The sequence below is a fragment of the Ranitomeya imitator genome, chromosome 6 (assembly GCF_032444005.1).
Source record: "Ranitomeya imitator isolate aRanImi1 chromosome 6, aRanImi1.pri, whole genome shotgun sequence".
NCBI classification, from domain to species: Eukaryota; Metazoa; Chordata; class Amphibia; order Anura; family Dendrobatidae; genus Ranitomeya; species Ranitomeya imitator.
Window position 1 is genome coordinate 341,829,632 of NC_091287.1, and position 24,265 is coordinate 341,853,896.

The window sequence follows — 24,265 nt, forward strand, 5'->3', positions numbered from 1 at the left end:
TATGCCCCCGTACACTGCTCCATTATGGTTGATGGAGCCGAAAAGTGCAGACTGGTGCTTCAGGAATCGGTGCCTGCGCAGTCTGTGCTTTCCGCCGCCATTTTCTTGAAGACACACTGAGGTTTCCCACAAAATGGCGCCGGAAAGCGCGGACTGCACATGCGCCGATTGCGGGAGAAGGGACATTCATTGCCCGGAGTCAGGGGGCCTAAAAGTAAGAAATCGCTGTGGCATGAAGTGCCACAGCGTAATGAGGGCGGGATCCTGTGAAGACGCTACCTGATTGTGTTCCGTCGCCATTTTCTTTCTCCTCCTGCTGCCGGAATCGGTGCCTGCGCAATCCGCGCTTTCCGGCGCCATTTTCTTGAAGACACACTGCAGTGTCTTCAAGAAAATGGCGCCGGAAAGCGCGGACTGCGCAGGCGCCGAACCGGCAGAGGGACCAAGAAAATGGCAGCGGAAAGGAATCAGGTGGCGTAAGTAACAAATTGCTGTGGCATGAAGTGCCACAGCCTCATGGCACAACAATTTGTTACTTGCGCCACCTGTTTCCTTTCCGGCGCCATTGCAGTGTGTCTTCAAGAAAATGGCACCGGAAAGCGCGGACTGCGCAGGCGCCGATTCTGGCACCAGGAGGAGCAAGACAATGGCGCCGGAAAGGAATGGCGTAAGTAACAACTTGCTATGGGGGAGGAAAGGAATGGCTTACGTAATAAATTGCTGTGGCATGAAGTGCCACAGCATAATCAGGGCGGAAATATGTGGACGATGTCCCTCTGCTCCCGACCCCCTGCTCCCGGCAGTCCGCGCCTTCCGGCGCCATTTTTTTTTTCCTTACACTATAATGTAACGCTAGGAGCGTCGCGCCTGCGCAGTCTATAAAGGCATCGGACAGAGTGACGCTCCCAGCGTGTGTGTATGTACGTACATATATATATATATATATATATATATATATATATATATATATATATATATACACACACACACACACACACACACACACACACACACACACACACACACACACACACACACACACACACACACACACACACACACACACGTGGCCCGATTGTAATTTTATTATTATTTTCACATTGTAATTGTATTTGCTACCTTGGCCCTGAGTATTACTGTTTAGCTTACCAGAAAGCAATATTATAAACCAAGTCTTGTTCTTGCTTTATTAGTTTTAGTTGCTTAGTTTTCCTTTTCACATACTCATACTGCGTTTTTCCGACTATAAGACGCACCTAGGTTTTAGAGGACGAAATTGGGGGGAAAAAATTGACGCAAAAAATGGGGTAAATTCTGTATTAATGTCCCCTATTCTGGTATATATGGTCTACTCATCCCCTATCCTGGTATGTATAGCCCCCATCCATATACTGGTATGCATGTCCCCCTCATCCATATACTGGTATGCATGTCCTCCCCATCCCTTTCCTGGTATGCATGGCCCCCTCATCCCCTGGCCTGGTATGCATGGTCCCCCTTTTCACTATCCTGGTATGCAGGGCCCCCATCTCCGTCCTGGTATGCATGGCCCCATTCTTATCCTGGTATGTATGGCCCCCATCAGAAAAACGTAAAAACCCACCAATAAACCATTATACTTACATTCCTGCGCTCCCTCCCGACGTTCTATTTCGGTGCCAGCAGCTGCTTTATGCTTGTAAGCAGCGCATTACGGTTACGTCATGCGATGCTTAGACGTCGAGGATAGCTGCCAGAATACTCACTGCTCCCCACGCCGGGACTATGTGCATGGAGAACAGTGAGTATTCATTGCTTTTAGCAGCGAGCAGAGTGTTAGCCGCAGCTGCCAGCTTCTTGCAGCTGCCAGGCTTTCGAGTGTTCCCACTACTAAAGGAAATGGCACTTATGGGAGTGGCGAGCAGTGAATATTCATTGCCTTAAGTACAGGGGACACTTGAAATTCCGGCAGCTGCAGGAAGCTGACTGCTGTGGCTAACAGCATGTCCGCTATTAAAGAGAAATGAATATTCACTTCTTTCCACTCCCATGGGTGTGGAATGCAGTAAATATTTATCTTTAGCAGCGGACACAGGAGTTAGCTGCAGCCGCTGACTCCTGCTTCCTGTGACCCTCTGCTCCACCGCTGTCGCTCCCCCACCTCCAAATCCACAAGAGTAGGTACATCCGGTCTATAAGACAACCACCCACCCCCCATTTTCCGCCACATTTTTAGATTAAAAAAGTGCGTTTTATAGCATGAAAAATTTGGTATTTGCAGCTATATTAACCTTGTCACTTCATCCATATGACTGTAACGTCACCCAATAGCTATGTTAAGAATCCCGAATTGAACAAAGGTGTATATGGGTTATCTTGCAGTTGAAAAATTTGGCTTCAAGGGTTCATCTGTTTTTGCAATTTCACAATGTACATTTTTGGGTCTTTTTATGTCTTCATCGGTCTTTGTATTACTTGAATGCATAGTATGTGCTCTAGAATTATCTCCCGTGCCTTCCCATCATTTGATTTTTAGAACTTCAAAGTTTAGGAAAGCCAGACTGGCATTTTAGCTCCTGAATTGGCTGTTATAGTGCTGACGCACTGAAAGATTTTAGCAGAAGAAAGAACAGCTGTAGCAAACCAATGATGTCACGTCTGTCAGTTCTGTGCGTGAGTGGTCATGCAGCCGTAACATGATGACCAGGAGGAATTGGCAAACGCTGCCACTTGTGTTATCAGCAGGGATACCTCCACCTAACCATGGCTCAGTAGTGACCCTCACAGTGTCAGTGTGCAGGCTGGGAGGAACACTCTGTAAAGGCGGTGGTCGTTTTCGAGATTAGTTGTGCGGTTCGTCTTGTGAACTATTAGTGCACATTGGTTGCATGTATTTACATATTTTAATAACCCATAATAATCTTTGATGGTCCGCTTGGTGAAGGTGCTACTTATTAGGTCGATTGAAGTAATGAATGATATAATAAAGAACAGCACAATTATTCTACTCAAATAAATAAATCTTTGTTTCCAATTCTTTGCTTTTTCTACAGTTATGCAGAATCGTAAACCTTAAACAGTGAAGAAGCCGCTAGTTGTTTCTAAAACTTGTATCAAATGTTCTGTTTTTCTTCTTTCTTTTTTTGTTTTCTTTTCACGTTTTCAGCTTCAGATAGTAAGGATGAAGAACTCAAAACTCATCCCAAGAGATGCTTTCTGGGTATGTACTCCGCACCCACCCTGCATGAGGATGTGTACCCCCTTTTGTCTTGCTGTTACCTCTAAGACTTCCACATGTTCTCTTTGCATCTGCTGTTTTGATCCCTCTCCTAGGTTGCAGTTTTCCCACCCTTGTGCTAAATGACCTATTTCTAATGTATGCACCTTTTGGCAGGGCTTGTTTTTATTTGAGGATTTTAGCTCCTGTACGTTGTGTGTGGGTTGTAAGTAAATTTCCCATATGGTCGCGGCATTACTCGATCTGACATTTGGCTTTGGCCAGTGGGGCAGAATGATGGTGGAAATATTACCCATATTGCTACTTTTAAAAAGAAAGTCTTGAAAAATAACTTTACTTCCTACTGTGACCACAGAACATAGAGACTAGACGTCACAGACCCGTGGTAATTGATATAGATTTATTTTTTTTTTTGAGTGACATTGCTTACGTCTTGGGCTAGCCTAAGTGTCTTGGGTAAATGCCAAGATACCCGATCAATCTACACTAGACTTTTAGCAGGAGCAAGAGCTTATATATTCTGTAAGCCCTGATTTTTCGGTATTTAATGCCATTTGAATACTTTTATGATGTGGATGTGATTCTGTATGCCGTTTATAGCGGTGGCGTATTAGAAAGTTGTCATGCACTAGTAGATTATATGCTTCATCTTACACTTGCTCTTCTAAGTGATGACCTTGATTCAGCTTACAGCGCCTTACTAATTAGAGGGGGAGAAAGCGTGATGTTCCCGGCAATGGCATTTAATTTCATATCCATGTCACGGGTCATAATTAATAAGATGACTTGGTTAGCGGCTTTTTATGCTTCATAGGGCTCTGCAGTGCTGACTGTTGTGTTAATGACTCGACATACTGTAGTTAGCAGAGGGTTGGAGTCAGGGGGCTATATATTAACATGAGCTCCCCTGCCAGGATGGGAAATGGGGGCAGAAGTCCTGGAGTTGGGATTTTTCTAGTGTAGATTGTTTTTTTTCTAAGGTTTCCCTGAACTGAAGCAAAGGAATTATGAGGGGCTAAATGAAATCCTGTGTTATCGTTTAATTTTTAATAATTCAGTATCCATGCACTGACACTTTAGCATGTTTCGGGCAGTGGTATTCTGCATAAATATAAAATGATGATGATCCATTACACAATCAGACTCTGGATTCTTAAAGACTTCACCACATTAACCATTCTCATGTCAAACCTTCACTAATGCTCAGTCGCGTTTTTTCTTTGTCACACTTTTCGTCTGTTCTGGTTTGTATGCGAAAAGCGTTATTTTTACATGGCATAAATGGAAATTTTATAGATACCTAGCCATTAAATTTTCTGTACTATTGGATACTCATTAAAAAGTATGTGGAATATATATTAGTAACAAAATAACACAAGCCAATGTAAAAAATAATGAATATTAATGTAATAAATCAACTCTTTTGAAACTTGTTCCTAAAGGTTAAAAATGGCCACCATATAGTGGTTGTATGGGAAATATGTTGTAAAAGTTGTATTTATGTTTCTACAGTGGCATTATATGGCGGCTTTTATCTTTCTGAACGATTTTTTTTTTTTTTTTTGGGGATTTTTGCTGTAATTTCTAGGAAACCTTGTAGGAGCTTTAGGGTCACCACAATGGTTGCATTGCTGGGGAAAGACGAGTTCTATGATGCATGAAATGGGTATGGGACACTAGCGTTAAAGGGGGATAGGACTTGCTGGGTGCTGCTGATAGATGGTGCAGGTCCTGTGTGGCAACCCGTAAGGTAATAAATAATTGAATGAACTGATACTGATCGTGCTTAACAGCTAGAAGAATAGGCATAGAAAAAAACAAACTTAAAACCTACAAAAATATATAACATATAATAATCAGTGTCAATGTCAATTCTTTTTGACGATCTGCAGCGTTTCTGCACCCATTCGCTTCCATTGACTCAGTCAAATCCGCAGAAAAGCCGCATGTGTAAAAAGATTTGCGGTTTTGCTGCAGATATGCATGCGAAAAGCGCTGCATAAAGGAAGGAGGAAGAGTGTGTGGGTGGCGACTGTGTGTGTGCACGGAGAAGATGTGTGTCTGCGGGTATTTGTGTGTGTGTGTGTGTCTACGGGTGTGCGTGCGAATGTGTGTCTGTCTGCGGGTGTGTGTGTGTGTGCGCGCGCGCGCGAGTCTGTGTGTAGGCAGGCATCGTCTGATGGGACTACTAGTCCCATCCGGCTATGTCTGCTGTCACATAGAACAGTGACAGCATTAGCCATCAGGCGATGCCTGTGTTCAATTGTAAAAAAAAAATACAACATACAGTACATACTCACCAAACACCTAGTCCCCGACGCCCTCGTTCTCCTGGAACAAAAATAAAATAATAAACCAACCTATACTTACCTTTCCACCATAGTCCATTTAATAACGAGTGTCCCACGACGATCTCTCGTGTAGAACAGTGACATCGGTAGATGTGACTGCTCTATAGGCCTCCCGCGATGCACTGACAGGAGGTAATCCTCCGCAGTGTATCCCTTCGCTGCTGGGAGAGAGTTCACCGGAGTTCTTGCTGTCACTGGGAACGCTCTGTGAGAAAATTCTCACGCATCAGAGCAGTAAAGTGAGAGCCCGAACGCTGGTGACCTCTTTAGTGATGCACTGCAAGAGCGATTATCTCCTGTAAGTGCATCGCGGGAGGCCTATAGAGCATTCACATCTCCTGATGTGACAGCTCTATAGGGGAGATCGTCATGGGACATTTGTTATTAAATGAACTACATCAGAACAGGGAGTATATTGTTGGTTTATTATTATTATTTTTTTTTTTGCAGGAGATCGAGGGCGTCACATGGATTAGCTGTATAATAAAGATGGGAAACTGTGTGGTGTTTCATTTCATTAAGACTTTTTTCTGTCTGTCTTTATTTAACCTGCAACAACTATAGGATTAGTAATGGATAGGTGTCTTATTGACGCTTCTCCATTACTAAGGCCGGGTTCACATTTAGCCTGGTGTACGCGGGGACATGCTTTTGCATGCGGATGCGTACACATGCGTCGTTTTGTGGCTGCGTTTTTTTGAGGCGTCAAATATTGTGCAATCATGCGCATGCAGATGAGTGCGTAAAAAACAAACAAAAAAAAAACCGCATTACGGTCTATGGCAGTGCTCCCCAACTCCGGTCCTCAAGAGCCACCAACAGGTCATGTATTCATGATTTCCTTAGTAATTGCACAGGTGATGAATTCTTCCCTTTTCAGGTAATGCAATTATCACGTGGGCAATCCTAAGGAAATCCTGAAAACATGACCTGTTGGTGGCTCTTGAGGGCCGGAGTTGGGGAACACTGATCTATGGCAACACATTGGTATGCAAGGACATGCGTACGCATGCTTTCGATACGCATGCGTACTTAAGACTGCTCATGTCCAGGAAGTGATGTCACCAACTCCACTATGCGCATAAAAAACGCAAACACATGCAAAAATGCATTTAAACGCATGGACACACTGCGTTTATTTTGCGTCATGCTTAAGATTATGCATACGCGTAAGCATGCTTTTGCATGCGTTTTAGTATGCAGATGATACGCTGCGCACATAAACGCTAATGTGAACCTAGCCTAAGTTGGGCTTGATGTCCCCTTACAATGCAAAGGTGACATTACCGCCCCAATTGTGGCTACAGGGCAAGTGGGAAGAGCGAGGCTAAGTGCCGGAATTGGTGCATCTTACAGATGTGCCTTTTCTGAGGCGTCTGAGAGCTGATGTTTTTGGCCAGGGGGCAATATCCATGGTCCCTTCCTAGGCTATTAATATCAGCCCACAGCTGTCTGCATAGCCTTTGCTGGTTATTATTTATAGGGGAACCCCACATCACTTTTTTTGGGGGGGCTCCCCTATTTTAATAGCCAGTAAAGGCTAAATATACAGCTGTGAGCTGATTATTAATAGTTTGAGAAGCTCCATGGGTATTGCCCCCTTCCCAGGCTATATATTACATCTGCCCCCAGTTGCTGGCTTTCCCTCTGCTGGTTTTGAAAATTGTGCGGGAGCCCATGCCATTTTTATTTTTTTATTAAACATATATTGCGTTTAAGGCCAGGGTCACACTTGCAAGAAACTCGCACAAGTCTCTTACCTCAATACCCGGCACTACCGCCGGCACTCTGGACCGGAATGTGTGGCTGCATGTATTTCTATGCAGCTGAACGCTCTGGTCAAAGTGCTGGCGGCAGTGTCTGGAATTAATGCAAGAGACTGAGGCAAGTTTCTTGCAAGTGTGACCCCGGCCTTAGGGTATGTTCCCACAGTCAGTAAACGCTGCGAGTTTGACGCCGCAGCCAGATGTTACAGTATAGTGGAGGGGATTTTATGAAATCCCATCTCCACTATGCGTTCAAACACGCCGGTGGCAGACCTGCGTTTACGCACATTAGGCTCATCTTTATAGACTGCAGCATGTCTATTTATTAAATTACACAGTCGATGTATAGGATGCGTTGATTCCGCATGTGTTCAATGAAAACATGCGGAATCACCGCACGTACAAAAGCAGGCAGCGCTTGGGACAGAGTGGGTATCTGCTGCGTCCAAAGTGCTGCATATGTGGACCCTGGAAACATAGCCTAACACAGATTTTGTGTGTGTCTTTAACTCTTTATACACCATTTTATCATGTTCATTACTAAACACCGGGCTTGGTATTTATCTATCTGTGTGTGTAAACATTATTCTTCAATGGAGTATGTAAATGAAGAGGTTCGATAAGAAATGACATCACAATTCTTTTTTTGTGTTAAATAATAGATCTTTATTTAGCTTTCAAAAACGCATACAAATTCGCATGAAAAACGCATGAAATCCACGTGGATTTTTACCTGCGTTTTCTGCCAAGAGAGGAAGAATCTGCGCAGAAAATTCCACAGGCAAATGTGCAACGTGTGCTCATAGCCTTAGGGTGGGATAAGACCCTCCTGGTGCATCACTCCTACACATCCCTAGTGCAACCGTTTTGGGCTTGGTAACATCTATTCTTTTAATCAGGGAATAATGCTTAGGAGCAACGAGCTAACAGTGAAGCCTCCACCCTTGGCACACGGCACCAGATGGACTATATCTACTTTGGGGTCCATTGGGTTTCCATCAGGGTGTCTGCTTTTTTTCCCTAGTGGTAATGACAGCACCTGTAGCTTTCAGTGGAGCCTAAGGATCCGTTTACATGGATCGACTGGCGAGATCGTTACTGGTTTAAATGCTTGTTTACACAGGCAGACTAAAGTAAATGATGTGGACTGAGCGGTCTGTAATAGATCGCTCATTGCTCATAGGCTGCCATAGTTCTCAGCAGTGGGAGTCCTGTTTGCACAGGGTGATGCACCGCCGAGAACAATTATTTATTTATTTTGCCCTGCACAAAAAATTGTTTCACCCAATGGACAAGTGTTTTGCCATCAATACCTGCAGATGTAGTAACACATCATTTATCTGACTCAAAGGAGTTATTCAAACAAATCACTCACCTAGCTTCAGGTTAGGGGATAACTTTCTGATCTGTGTATGTTCCCACTTGCACCCGCACCATTCGGCAAGCTGGGGAATTTTTATTCCACTTACAAAATGACTCGGCAGTTGGATGCTCGACCACCACTCCATTCATTCTCTATGGGGCTGCTGAAGAAAGGTGAACATACTGCTTGGTGGCCATATAGAAATAAATGGAGTTAAGGTCGAGGAAGTGCACTGCTGCTACATACTAATTAGGATACAAGTTTTCCTGTTTTGTGGATTGAACCCCATACCTATCTACACATTAACACCTATCCTATTTTCACTGGGCAACCTCTTTTAAGGGAAATAAGGGATTTCTACATTGGCTTGTTCTGAAATTTTGCGTTTCTCCAGTAGAGGGCAGCATTGCCACCTTCTAGTTTTGCCAGGTTTTCTAAACAGAAAAACATTTCTCCGTCCGCAGAGTGCGCTTTACATCCAGGAGTTAACACGTTTTGTTGTCCGTATCAATACAAAATCCTTGGTTGCTTGTTGTAGTTCATTGTTTAAAGTGATACATTATCAATTGCATTGTATTCTGTTTTATATGGCAACCAAAAGTATCCTTGATTTTCTTTCAAACCTGGATTTTGGAGAGAGCCTGCCTCCAGTGCAGCATTTCTGTCAAAGATGGTGTATTTGTAGATTTACTCCAAGCCTCCAGGCCATTGTCTTGCAAGGAAGACACTGAACGATCAGCTCTTGTAGAATGTCCCGGGATTGTGTAGTAGCACAGCAGAGCTCTCCATGTCTTCACACTTGCTGCTTTCAGAAGAAAATTGCCCAGTCTGCATTTTCTGCATCACATAGCAGGGCTTGTGATCTGCCATCTATATTCACTGAGAGTCGGCAAGTGCCCAGCGAGACTCCTGCGTAGATTAGAAAGTCTGGAAAATACACGCTTTAGTTAAATAATTGAAGAGAAAAGCTTACGACCTTTAGTTATTCACACAACAATCCTCTCTCGGTGGCTAAGGTCACCATACTCGACCTGTGAGGGTTCAAAGTTCAGACCTTTTCCATTCCATGTAGATAAGGGTGTTTGAGTGGTAGTAAAAAAAAAATGTCTACATTTCATCTGTCAAGGCAAAGATCTCCGGAGACTAATTGTTCCCCCCTCTGTATGGACACCATTGATTGGAGGGGTTCAAGAGAGGCCTGTATGTCTTCCTGGAGCGTAACAATATTGTATCTTACAGTTATTAGGTTCTTTAGGAGGACATACATCTGGGCACTTATTCTGACGGAATATAGGCTGAACTGGATGGACAAATGTCTTTTTTTGGCCTTGCTAACTGTTACTATGACTATGTAAGTCGATGGCTCTTCTGGGTGCAATTGGAGCCTAGGTATGTCTAGTGTCCCAATAGTCAACCTGCAGTTGTAGATGACTAGTTCATACATGGGGTACCCAAGTCCTGACTAGTGGAAGTGATGCAAATCGATTTGTGTGACCCAGTCGAGCGGCTGTGTCAATCTCTGAAGCCCTGCAAACCGCCTTTTACCTGCCAGTATCCACAGCTTTTTTGATTAGCTGGCCGACTATGACCACATTGCAGGGCTGGCAGCCACAAATTACTGGCGTGGCCGCTAGACTGGGTTGTCTGAATCTAAACTCGCCAACTCTGTCTAAGTATGACGTGTCCTCACTGCTTTCAACTGTTAATATCCCCACCAATCCTGAAAATGAAGCGGACATACAGTGGGGATAATAAGTATCTGATACACTGTCGATTTTTGTAAGTTTTCCCCCTTGCCAAGAATGGAGAGGTCTGTAATTTTTATCATAGGTACACTTCAACTGCGAGAGACAGAATCTTACAATGTGATTTTTCTGGATGTTTTATTTTTGATTTTTACATCATTAACCCCTCTGTGACCTTAGACGTACTATCCCGTCGAGGTGCCCTGGGCTTATCTGACCCTGGACGGGATAGTACGTCATAGCCGATCGGCCGCGCTCACGGGGGGAGCGCGGCCGGGTGTCAGCTGCTTATCGCAGCTGACATCCGGCACTATGTGCCAGGAGCGGTCACGGACCGCCCCCGGCACATTAACCCCTGGCACACCGCGATCAAAGATGATCGCGATGTGCCGGCGGTGCAGGGAAGCACCGCGCAGGGAGGGGGCTCCCTGCGGGCTTCCCTGAGCCCCCCGCAGCAACGCGATGTGATCGCGTTGCTGCGAGGGTCTCCTCACCTCCCTCCCTGCTCGAGCCCCGGATCCAAGATGGCCGCGGATCCGGGTCCTGCAGGGAGGGAGGTGGCTTCACAGAGCCTGCTTAGAGCAGGCACTGTGAAGGCTGCAGCGCTGCATGTCAGATCAGTGATCTGACAGAGTGCTGTGCAAACTGTCAGATCACTGATCTGTGATGTCCCCCCCTGGGACAAAGTAAAAAAGTAAAAAAAAAATTTTCCAAATGTGTAAAAAAAAATAAAAAAAAATATTCCAAAATAATGAAAAAAAAAAAAAAAATATTATTCCCATAAATACATTTCTTCATCTAAATAAAAAAAAAAAACCAATAAAAGTACACATATTTAGTATCGCCGCGTCCGTAACGACCCGACCTATAAAACTGTCCCACTAGTTAACCCCTTCAGTAAACACCGTAAGAAAAAAAAAAAAAAAAACGAGGCAAAAAACAACGCTTTATTATCATACCGCCGAACAAAAAGTGGAATAACACGCGATCAAAAGGACAGATATAAATAACCATGGTACCGCTGAAAGCGTCATATTGTCCCGCAAAAAAAGAGCCGCCATACAGCATCATCAGCAAAAAAATAAAAAAGTTATAGTCCTGAGAATAAAGCGATGCAAAAATAATTATTTTTTCTGTAAAATAGTTTTTATCGTATAAAAGCACCAAACCATAAAAAAATGATATAAATGAGGTATCGCTGTAATCGTACTGACCCAAAGAATAAAACTGATTTATCAATTTTACCAAACGCGGAACGGTATAAACGCCTCCCCCAATAGAAATTCATGAATAGCTGGCTTTTGGTCATTCTTCCTCACAAAAATCGGAATAAAAAGCGATAAAAAAATGTCACGTGCCCAAAAATGTTTTCAATAAAAACGTCAGCTCGTCCCGCAAAAAACAAGACCTCACATGACTCTGTGGACCAAAATATGGAAAAATTATAGCTCTCAAAATGTGGTATTGCAAAAAATATTTTTTGCAATAAAAAGGGTCTTTCAGTGTGTGACGGCTGCCAATCATAAAAATCCGCTAAAAAACTCGCTATAAAAGTAAATCAAACCCCCCTTCATCACCCCCTTAGTTAGGGAAAAATAAAAAAAAATGTATTTATTTCCATTTTCCCGTTAGGGCTAGGGTTAGGGCTAGGGTTAGGGCTAGGGTTAGGGCTAGGGCTAGGGTTAGGGCTAGGGTTAGGGTTAGGGCTAGGGTTAGGGCTAGGGTTAGGGCTAGGGTTAGGGTTAGGGCTAGGGCTAGGGTTAGGGTTAGGGTTGGGGCTACAGTTAGGGTTGGGGCTAAAGTTAGGGTTAGGGTTTAGATTACATTTACAGTTGGGAATAGGGTTGGGATTAGGGTTAGGGGTGTGTCAGGGTTAGAGGTGTGGTTAGGGTTACCGTTGGAATTAGGGTTAGGGGTGTGTTTAGATTAGGGTTTCAGTTATAATTGGGGGGTTTCCACTGTTTCGGCACATCAGGGGCTCTCCAAACACGACATGGCGTCCGATCTCAATTCCAGCCAATTCTGCGTTGAAAAAGTAAAACAGTGCTCCTTCCCTTCCGAGCTCTCCTGTGTGCCCAAACAGGGGTTTACCCCAACATATGGGGTATCAGCGTACTCAGGACAAATTGGACAACAACTTTTGTGGACCAATTTCTCCTGTTACCCTTGGGAAAATACAAAACTGGGGGCTAAAAAATAATTTTTGTGGGAAAACAAAAAGATTTTTTATTTTCACGGCTCTGCGTTATAAACTGTAGTGAAACACTTGGGGGTTCAAAGTTCTCACAACACATCTAGATAAGTTCATTGAGGGGTCTAGTTTCCAATATGGGGTCACTTGTGGGGGGTTTCTACTGTTTAGGTACATTAGGGGCTCTGCAAACGCAATGTGACGCCTGCAGACCAATCCATCTAAGTCTGCATTCCAAATGATGCTCCTTCCCTTCCGAGCCCTCCCATGCGCCCAAACGGTGGTTCCCCCCCACATATCGGGTATCAGCGTACTCAGGACAAATTGGACAACAACTTTTGGGGTCCAATTTCTCCTGTTACCCTAGGGAAAATACAAAACTGGGGGCTAAAAAATAATTTTTGTGGGAAAAAAATTTTGTTTTATTTTTATGGCTCTGCATTATAAACTTCTGTGAAGCCCTTGGTGGGTCAAAGTGCTCACCACACATCCAGATAAGTTCCTTAGGGGGTCTACTTTCCAAAATGGTGTCACTTGTGGGGGGTTTCAATGTTTAGGCACATCAGTGGCTCTCCAAACGCAACATGGCGTCCCATCTCAATTCCTGTCAATTTTGCATTGAAAAGTCAAATAGCGCTCTTTCCCTTCCGAGCTCTCCCATGCGCCCAAACAGTGGTTTACTGCCACATATGGGGTATCAGCGTACTCAGGACAAATTGGACAACAACTTTTGAGTTCCAATTTCTTCTCTTACCCTTGGAAAAATAAAAAATTGGGGGCAAAAATATAATTTTTGTGAAAAAATATGATTTTTTATTTTTACGGTTCTGCATTATAAACTTCTGTGAAGCACTTGGTGGGTCAAAGTGCTCACCACACATCCAGATAAGTTCCTTAGGGGGTCTACTTTCCAAAATGGTGTCACTTGTGGGGGGTTTCAATGTTTAGGCACATCAGTGGCTCTCCAAACGCAACATGGCGTCCCATCTCAATTCCTGTCAATTTTGCATTGAAAAGTCAAATAGCGCTCTTTCCCTTCCGAGCTCTCCCATGCGCCCAAACAGTGGTTTACTGCCACATATGGGGTATCAGCGTACTCAGGACAAATTGGACAACAACTTTTTGTGTCCAATTTCTCCTGTTACCCTTGGTAAAATAAAACAAATTGGAGCTGAAGTAATTTTTTTGTGTAAAAAAGTTAAATGTTCATTTTTATTTAAACATTCCAAAAATTCCTATTAAACACCTGAAGGGTTAATAAACTTCTTGAATGTGGTTTTGAGCACCTTGAGGGGTGCAGTTTTTAGAATGGTGTCACACTTGGGCATTTTCTATCATATAGACCCCTCAAAATGACTTCAAATGAGACGTGGTCCGTAAAAAAAAATGGTGTTGTAAAAATGAGAAATTGCTGGTCAACTTTTAACCCTTATAACTCCCTAACAAAAAAAAAAATTGGTTCCAAAATTATGCTGATGTAAAGGAGACATGTGGGAAATGTTACTTATTAAGTATTTTGTGTGACATATCTCTGTGATTTAATTGCATAAAAATTCAAAGTTTGAAAATTGCGAAATTTTCAAAATTTTCGCCAAATTTCCGTTTTTTTCACAAATAAACGCAGGTACTATCAAAGAAATTTTACCACTATCATGAAGTACAATATGTCACGAGAAAACAATGTCAGAATCACCAGGATCCGTTGAAGCGTTTCGGAGTTATAACCTCATAAAGGGACAGTGGTCAGAATTGTAAAAATTGGCCTGGTCATTAACGTGCAAACCACCCTTGGGGGTAAAGGGGTTAATTTGCATTTTATTGCATGAGATAAGTGTTTGATACATCAGAAAAACAGAACTTAATATTTGTTACATAAATCTTGCAATTACAGAGCTCAGACGTTTCCTGTAGTTCTTGACCAAGTTTGCACACACTGCAGCAGGGATTTTGGCCCACTCCTCCATACAGATCTTCTCCAGATCTTTCAGGTTTCGGGGCTGTCGCTGGGCAACATTGCGTTTCATCTCCCTCCAAAGATTTTCTATTGGGTTAACGTCTGAACACTTGCTAGGCGACTGCAGGACCATGAAATTCTTCTTATGGAGCCTCTCCTTAGTTGCCCTGGCTGTGTTTTTCGGGTCATTGTCTTACTGGAAGACCCAGCCACGACCCATCTTCAATGCTCTTTCTGAGGGAAGGAGGTTGTTGGCCAAAATCTCACGATACATGACCCCATCCATCCTCCCTTCAATATGGTGCAGTCATCCTGTCCCCTTTGTAGCAAAGCACCCCCAAAGTATGATGTTTCCCCCACCATGCTTCACAGTTTGGACAATGTTCTTGAGGTTGTACTCCTCCTCCTTCTTCTTCCTCCGAACAAGGCGATTGGAGTTGATACAAAAAGTTCTATTTTGGTCTCATCTGACCAAATGACATTCTCCCATGCCTCCTCTGGATCATCCAGATGGTCATTGGTGAACTTCACAGGGGCCTGGACATGTATTGGAGTGAGCAGGGGGACCTTGCATGCCCTACAGGATTTTAATCCATGACTGCCTACTGTGTAACGAACGGTAATGTTTAAGACCGTGGTCCCAATTGTGTTTCTAGGCTGTTTCCTAACCTTTCTCAGAATCATTCTTGCCCCACAACGCAAGATCTTGCATGGAGCCCCAGACCGAGGAAGATTGACTGTCATCTTTTGTTTCTTCAGTTTTCTAAGAATTGCACCAACATTTGTTGCCTTCTCACCAAGCTATTTGCCTGTTGTCCTGTAGCCCATCCCAGTCTTGTGCAGGTCTACAATTTTGTCCCTGGTGTCCATAGACAACTCTTTGGTCTTGGCCATGGTGGAGAGGTTGGACTGTGATTGATTGTGTGGCCAGGTGTTATTTATAAAGGTAACGAGTTCAAACCGGAGCAATTAATACAGTTAATGAGTGCAGAGTACGAGGACTTCTTATAGAAAAACTAACAGGTCTGTGAGAGCCAGGATTCTTGCTCATTGGTAGGAGTAATTCAATTATTTAAAAATAATACAATGTGATTTTCTGGTTCTTATTTTTAGATTGTGTCTCTCAGTTGCAGTGTACCTACTATAAAATTACAGACCTCTCCATTCTTTGTAGGTGGGAAAACTTGCAAAACAGTCAGTGTATCAAATCCTTATTTTCCCCACTGTAGTATCTCTACAGTACCGCATCCCTTTCATTTTTTTTTCCCTCGATGTGAGGCTCCAGGCCACCTAGCTGTCCACAGAACTGCAGTTGTAACCATTCACTGAATAGAGCCATATTTCTGTGGGTAACTGGAAATGCCCTTGTTCAGAGGACGCAGCAATGCAGTCTTTATTCCCGAAATTATCTAGGGGTCTCCCTAATCAGACCCCTAGCGATAATTCTTAGCATATCCTGTGGAAATACCCATTTAATTACCTGATTACCATAGGGACTGCATTATGAAAGTTACTGCAGTACTTTTGTTTAAAGGCAAATAGTTTACTAAAATGCTTATAATGGTAATTTCAAGGTGCTGATAGGCTTGTATTGTACTTCAGTGGGTGGTGGTGTACCCCAACACCAGAAAAACAAAAATGCCTGTTACCTGTGATCTAGTTCTGGCATTTGCTGTATACACTTCCATAATCAATGTGCCAGTCACAGTAAGTGTATAAGATATCCAACGGAATGTCTGCTTACTAAGCATGTACTGTCATTACCTAGATTGGGCACTAGATGGAGCCATAAACACTATTTTTTGGCAGTGCAGAAATAATGGTATTGTATGGAGGAAAAACTTGGTGCTCTAAATCTCTTGAAACAAATATTTTTATAATTTAAACCATTTTTTCCTAATAGTACTTTTGTATCCATGTTGGCTACTAAGATTTTTTCCTGCTAGTCACAGCTTTGCTCTAATGGAGCCAAAAAAGTAAACAGCAGGCAGTGATCTACACCATTCCAGAGGTCGCTACTAGACATGCAGTTGAGGTAAATGGGGCTGATTTGCAATATCAGACACGCTGCATGGACAGGACAAGAATGGTGCGGTGTGTGGACACAAACTTTAAAGGGAGTCTCTCAGTCCAGACAGAGTATAAAGTAAGCCCCTATAATAACTTCACCTTTGGTCATGTAAGTGCGCCCTCAGTTATGCAGATATTGAAGTTTAATGGGAACCTGTCACCCCCCACTGGGGTTTTTAAGTAAAAGAGCCACCTTGTGCAGCACTAAGGCTGCATTCTGTCAAGGTGGCTCTTCTTTTTGTCCTTCCTTCTAATGCTGCAATATTAATTTTTATAATTTTCCCTCCATACCTTTAGTCTGTCCGGGGGTGCATGTCTTTTCCCCCTACACAACCACCTCCCAGCCATCAGTCGGCCCCTCAGTGCGCCAGGCGCTGCCTCCTCTGTCTTCAGTCACATACCCGGCTCCTGCACTGTGCTTTCATTTTTCGGGCATGCGCCGTTTGCACTGCTCTTCAACTCACATCCCCTGATGTATTCATCTCTTGCCTGCGTGTAGCCCAGGCTCGAGATCCCGCCCCGCAGTGTGAGCCTGGGCTACACGCAGGTGCGAGATGAATCCATCAGGTTATGTGAGTTGAAGGGTAATGTTGCGGCGGTCTATTAGGTCGGCTTCCAGGTGGTCAAGGAGTCTGTGGACGTCCTGGAAAAGCGTATTCACCTGAGTGAACTCACTTTCCAATCTTTCTACAACCGCCTTCATCCCAGCCTGGAAGACCGAGCTTAAGTGAATAAACTCGGGCATGACTGACCTCTCCAAGGCCCTGTTGCCGCTGGCGAGCAGATCCAAGTAAAGTCGTGGCAAAGGGCTGGGAGAGGGGAAAACCAGATGGACTGGCTTCCTGTTCCCCAGCCTGTGAAGCCTGCCTGGCTGCTCCATCGCTGGTGGATGATTGGCATTGGTCCTATTCGTTGGCTGGTTGAGGGGCCGCTGCAACAGAGGACAATCCAGGTTCTGTGGTGCTGCACCAGGTTCTGTGTGGGGAAAAAAAATGAAAAACATTAGTAAAAAAAAAAAAGTTTAAATAATCGTAAGACAACACAAAAGATACTCCCATTCACTGAGCAAGCGCAGGCCTCAAGAAAAAAAAGCCGCTGATGGTACTTAAATTTTTTGACTTTTTGAGCAGCACCACTTCGAACCCGAATCTCCTCTCTCATGTCCTTATTGAAGCGATCCTTCATCGGACGCCAGCGAACTTTTACTCTCTTCACTGTGAAATGGGAGAGAAAAAAATAATTGTAAAAAGACACCAACATTTACATCAAAACCGACGCGTAAGACCACATTGCAATACTTAAAAAAAATCCTTTCTGACTTGTGGCCTTGCATAGTCCCAATCATCCAACAGCGATCTGGCCACTTCTTCCCAGAGTCGTCGTAACGATTCCGATCACGGGGGTCCCACAATGCTGCTCGCTCTTGCACTTCTTGAATAATGTCATTATCGATATCCGGTTGTCCTTCCTCACGTTGTGGAACCTATAGATGAAATACAAAAAAAAAGTGCAAGTAGAACTGAAAAATTAAATTACAACTCTGAAAAAGGCTACTTACACCCCGTCTTTCCTCCTCAGCAACGTGAGGACAACGACCCTGGGAAGAATCATTTCCACTAGACTGCTCCTGCTCTTCAGCGCTGTCAGTTACCTGTAAAGAAAATACATGATTTAACACATGTCTAGAATTGACAGTCAATACATACCAATCAGTAAATCAAATGTGATTATATAATCTGTGTCATGTCCACTTTTGGAAAGCTTCAGTGGATGACATGTTGGAAGAGTAGGCAGTGAAACCATAGAGAAAAGAACAGATAAGAAAAATTAAACTTGTTAACAAACACAATATAGCCCCCAAAAGGCAAAAAAAACAATTTACACCAATACTTACATTACAGGCAGTTGTCCATCAAGACGGCAGCAACAGGACCGGAGCAGCAAACAGTCTACAAAGGAACATAAAAAAATTAGTACAGAGTACAGACTGCAAAGACAAACGGACATTTTCAAAGCTTCTATACTTACATCCAGAGTTTTGTCCTGAGTCTTGTGCTTCCATCCAGAGTCTTGAGAGTAATGGACTACCTGTCTCCAGACCCCCTTTTATACATTAGGAATTTTGCAGGTGGTAACATCATTTCCTGGACATGATTAGTGTGCATGTCCTTGCGTACCAATGCGTTCCCATAGACCATAATGTGTTTTTTTTTTTTTTTTTAACGCACTCATCCGCAATCATCCGCATGTGGACGATTGCGCAATATTTGACATGTTGAGTTCGTCGGACACCGTGAAACAACGCATGCGTATGCGTCCGCATGCAAATGCAAACAAATGCATGTCCCTGCGTACACCATGTTAAAGATATGTATGCATGACACATGCAGATGTATGCAGATCATACGCTGCGCATTCATGCTAATGTGAACCCGGCCTAAGTCTGATAGCAATGTTAGACAAACAATAATTGGAATTCTATTTTATGGCAAGTACAAAGTGACTTGCCCTTAGACTGTAGGCTTGTAATTTCCAATATGCTCTTCGCAGCTGGATGTTTTCCCATCTTATCGCTGTTTTTTCATTATTAGACCCTAAGCCTATGATAGTTTTGTGGTGTGATCGCTGGTGTGATTTTTAAAGACGTTGTTTTGTTTTTGGTTTTTGTATTCTTCTTTTTTCTTATGCTCGTATTTATATTTTTTTTTAGTTTGTCTTTTGCTTGTGGTAGTTTAGAACTTTATTTTATATCTACCGAATTGAGCCAAAACTGAAATCTTGAAACTTAATTGTGCACAGTGGGGCAGATTTAATAAATATAATATTTAGACACCATGAACTAAAACTTGACAGTCTCTGAAAATGCAAGACATTTATGATAGTGGCTCATGCTGGATGATATATTTGGCATGCCTTCAGACACTTTAATCCAGGGGGTGGGGAACCTGTCTTCTGCCAAGGGACATTTGGATATTTGTAACATCATTTGCGGGCTGTACAAAATCATCAACTTGAAAATGATCCTGCTAAATTTGGTCAAAAATGTAATGAACTCACTGGTAATGTGATGGCTGGAGCTGCTTCTATTTGGTGAGACGTGTGAGTGCTTGTGTTGTGCAGAAAAATGAGAAGGCTGGTGGCTGTAAAAATGGGGCTCGTGGGTCACTATGCAGTTGAGCACTATGGTCGTCCAGGAATCTACCCGAGGGCCAGAACAGATGATATATACAGGGTGGACATTCCACACTCCTGATTAAATCCAAATTTATTCTACCAATTGGTTCACTGTATGCCGATAATTGGTGGAGATTTTGGTGCTTGGTGTCAGGTTGGGGCTACACCTTTTCCCTCTAAACCACACACACTGTCCACTAAACCTTACTTACTTGATGGCCATTACAGCATGAGATCGGGAAGGAACGTCCAATTTTTCTCTTCCTTTCTCAAGTCATTCTAGTTAACACCTAAAGCGGTTGTTCAGGATTAGAGAAACATGGATGAAAAAAACAGTGCTACACCAGTTCAGTTGTGTTAGGGAATACAACTTGGCTTCATTTTAAAAATACAAAAACAAAACTAGCCTAGAATACTAGACTGAATCTATGGACAGGTATGTAACTGGTTCTGGAATAAAGATGCCTTCTTTTTCTAATCTTGGACAACACTATTAAGGGCTTTTAGGCCTTTTGTCTAAGATCAGGTGAAGTATCTCTAAATTTCAGTTGTTATCCCAGGCTATAAGGCGTGAACAGGCAAATTATCCATATGAAGCGGGTTCTTCTGAGTTTACAAAAGTACCTGTTTCCTTTTGAGAATTGATGCAAATGAATTTCCAGTTCACCACCTGACAGCACACTGGAGGACGTCCTTCTTATCCTTGATGGGACAGGAACACGAGAGGTTAAAAGGACCCTCCCCCTACCACCCTTCAGTGTTTTTCCTGTCCCATCAGGGATAGGAACGGACGAGAGGATCTGCCGTTCTGTGCCGGGGGGATGTGGATCGGGGGGGCTCTGCCTCACCCTTCCCTCCTGAGACACCCATTGGCTGACACCCGCTCGAGGGTCCCTCAGCTTACCAGTGTAGCGCTGCTCCTGGGTTGGGGATCGCTTCCTCCTGGCGGGGGCTCTCGATCTCTCCGTCTGTCCCTCTGGTGTGTGCGGCTCAGCGGCGGCCTCTGCTGGCGTCGACGTCTCCATGCGGCCGCTGGGTGAACCAGTTCAAAGCCGCACCGTCCTCTCTTTCCGCCCGCACGTCACTTCCGGTTTGCGGCTGAGGGGGATGGACGGCGTCATTTTGAAATGAGGAACAGAATAAAAGGTATGTGCAGGGGCAGTAGTGATCTCTAGAGCATCATGGAGGACGCAGCTAGAGCAGAGTGTCAGGAGTCAGCAGCGCTAGTAAGTAGAGACCCTAGGTAAAAAAAAAAGAGAACGCTAGTGCTTTATATATATATATATATATATATATCTCCATAAGCAGCCTCCCTATCTGAGAAATCGGTAAAGAAACCCAGTAGGAATAAGAAGTGTCCTATCTGTGCGGTTAAGCTAAAGGATTCCTGGCAGAAACCCCTATGTGAAGCATGCACCTGGAAAGTCATAGGAGAGGAACAGGCGTCTCTTATGTCTAATATGAGAGCCATGATAAGGGAGGAAGTTCAGGCTTCAGTCTCAAGTCTGGTACTCCCTCAAGTCTCACCTTCACCTTCGGAGAGGCCGAGGAAAAGACCGAGGGTCGAGTACTCTTCCATAAACTCATCATCCTGTGGGTCGGAGGTAGAGGAGGAAGATGAGAGTAGAGATCCCCCGGAGAAAGGGAGAAGATATGTTCTCTGCTGCGGACACTGGAGAACTGTTGGAAGCAGTACGACACACCATGCAGATTAAGGAGCCACAGCCATCTTGCTCCGTTCAGGACGAAATGTTTGGGGGCTTGCGCTCACAGACATCTAAAATCTTCCCTGTTAACTCCCATATCAGATCTATGATTCTGGAGGAATGGGAGGAAGCCGAGAAGAGACTGACTATCCCTAAGGACTTCAGACTTCGCTTGCCGTTCAACCCAGAGGAAGTTAAGGAGTGGGTCGATGTACCAAAAATTGACATACCCTTGGCTAAAGTCTCCAAAAGGACGGCGATCCCGTTCGAAGATTCGTCAAATTTGAAAGAACCCATGGACCGGAAAGCAGATGGCCTTCTAAAAAGGGCCTGGGAAAGCTCCTCGGCAATAATTGGAGCTAATATTGCAGCAACATCAGTAGCCCGCTCCATGGACCTTTGGCTAGATGATCTTAAAGATCAATTGATAGCTAAAACTCCCAGAGATACCATTCTAAAATCCCTACCCTTGCTAAAACTAGCAACTACCTTCTTGGCAGACGCATCTGCAGAATCGGTTAGGTTCGCAGCTAGGGGTCAGTCTCTATCGAATGCAGCCCGTAGAGCCATCTGGCTTAAAAGCTGGTCAGGGGACATGCATTCTAAGAATAAGTTGTGTTCTATACCCTTTTCCGGGGGCAAGTTCTTCGGACCGGTCCTCGACGATATCTTAGAGAAAGCGGCAGATGTCAAGAAAGGTTTTCCGGAGGAAAAGCCTAAAAAATTCCAGCCCTTTCGGAGGCCCCGCTATAATCAAAAACCCGATTATAGAGGTAAAGGAAAGCAGGGTAGATGGAGCTACCAAAAAGGGGGGGATAACAGGCCTAAAAATAAAGAAACAAGCTACTCTGGACCGGGGTCCAGTTACCGCAGAAAATGACGCCATCAGAGTGGGGGGTCGTCTGACAGGATTTCTGGGAGGTTGGAGGAAGATCACATTAAGTCCATGGGTCTTACAAATAGTATCCCAGGGATACAAAATAGAATTCACATCCCTTCCTCCCGAAAGATTCCTGATATCCAGCTCCCATCTAAAACTGTCATCCCCCATGTGGTCAGACATTCAGGACCTTCTAAAAATGGCGGCCATTGTCCCAGTACCCCCTCAGGAAGAGGGCAGGGGTCACTACTCGGTAACAAAACCATCGGGAGAATCGAGAACCATTATAAATTTAAAACATCTGAACAATTGGGTCCTTTACAAAAGGTTCAAGATGGAGTCGATTCGGTCCACCATCCCCCTGTTGGGAAAAGACATGGTAATGTGCACTCTAGACTTAGAGTGCATATTACCATGTACCCATCCATCTAAATCATCAGAGGTTCCTGCGGTTCGCGGTAATCTTGGAAGGAAAGGTCTTCCATTTCCAATTCCGCTGTCTCCCCTTCGGCCTGGCTTCCGCTCCCAGGGTTTTTACAAAACTTATGGTAGAAGTGGTCGCTTTCCTGAGGAATCAGGATATAATGGTGGTTCCCTACTTAGACGACTTCTTAATAGCAGCAGACTCAGAAGTCCAGCTCAGGGTCAATTGTCACTCTCATCTCAACATTGCAGAATCTGGGATGGATTATAAATTGGGAAAAGTCAGATCTAATCCCAAAACCCAGAATAAAATTCTTGGGAGTCATGCTTGATTCACAAGCAAGAATGTCATTTCTTCCAGAAGAAAGGCTAAAGGGCATGATACAGAAGATCCGTCACTTTTCTCGGGGTCGACATACGATCAGAGACGGGATGAAAATACTAGGTCTGATGACGGCCTGTATTCCCTGCGTGAGATGGAGCCAGTTTCATTCCCGACAGCTTCAGATGGGAGTTCTGAGGAGCTGGAACAGAAGACAGAACTCACTGAACCGGACCCTGAGCCTTACTCCGCAAGTCAAAAGATCTCTGGTGTGGTGGACTCTTTCCAGAAACCTCCGACTGGGGGTGCCGTGGCTTCAGACACCAAGCATATCAGTTACAACAGATGCCAGTCAGCTCGGTTGGGGAGGTCATATACTGGGAAGATATTTTCAAGGTCGTTGGGGAAAGGAAGACAGCAACCAGTCTTCAAACCACAGAGAGCTACAGGCGGTTTGGGAGGTCTTGACGGCGGCGCAGCACTGCTGCAGAACAAACACGTGAAGGTCTTCTCAGACAACACGACAACGGTAGCCTTCCTGCGGCATCAAGGCGGTCCAAGACATCTGGCGTTACAAAACCTGGCAGAACGCATATTCCAGTGGGCAGAAAGGTCGGTTCTGTCCATTTCGGCGATCCACCTGGAGGGCTCCAAGAACCAGTTGGCAGATTTCCTCAGCAGAAAGAACGTATCCCCCATGGAGTGGGAACTAAACAACGAGGTGTTCAAGGATCTGTGTCATCGTTGGGGGAGACCGACGGTGGACCTATTTGCAACAAAAGAAAACGCGAAGCTCAAGATCTTCTATTCCCTAAACCCTTGGGAGAATCCAGCCGCGATCGATGCCTTCTCGCAACCCTGGAGCCAGGGGTTTCTGTATGCATTCCCTCCTCTAGTGATGATCCCGAGGGCACTCAGAAAGATCTGCGAGGACGGGGCCAAAGTCATACTCATAGCTCCTCACTGGCCGAAACGGAGTTGGTTTCCATTGCTAAGGAAACTGTCAGTGGAAGAACCCCTCCTGTTACCAGAAAGAGAGGATCTTCTTCTGCAAGGTCCAGTTCTACACCAGAATCTGGGAGCACTTCAGCTGGCGGCCTGGA

General features: G+C 44.3%; 1 protein-coding gene across 6 annotated transcripts in view; it reads left to right on the forward strand.

Annotated features, from left to right (window-relative positions):
• The window catches only part of SLC66A2 (solute carrier family 66 member 2), a 180,823-nt gene that overhangs the window by 69,645 nt on the left and 86,913 nt on the right, over positions 1–24,265 (forward strand). For 3 of the 6 annotated variants that reach the window (XM_069730920.1, XM_069730921.1, XM_069730922.1), the window contains exon 4: positions 3,146–3,199. The exons of the other annotated variants lie outside the window; for them this stretch is intronic. In XM_069730920.1, the coding sequence (XP_069587021.1) occupies positions 3,146–3,199 (54 nt within the window). The remainder of the gene's footprint in view (positions 1–3,145; positions 3,200–24,265) is intronic. 6 annotated transcript variants of the gene reach the window in all.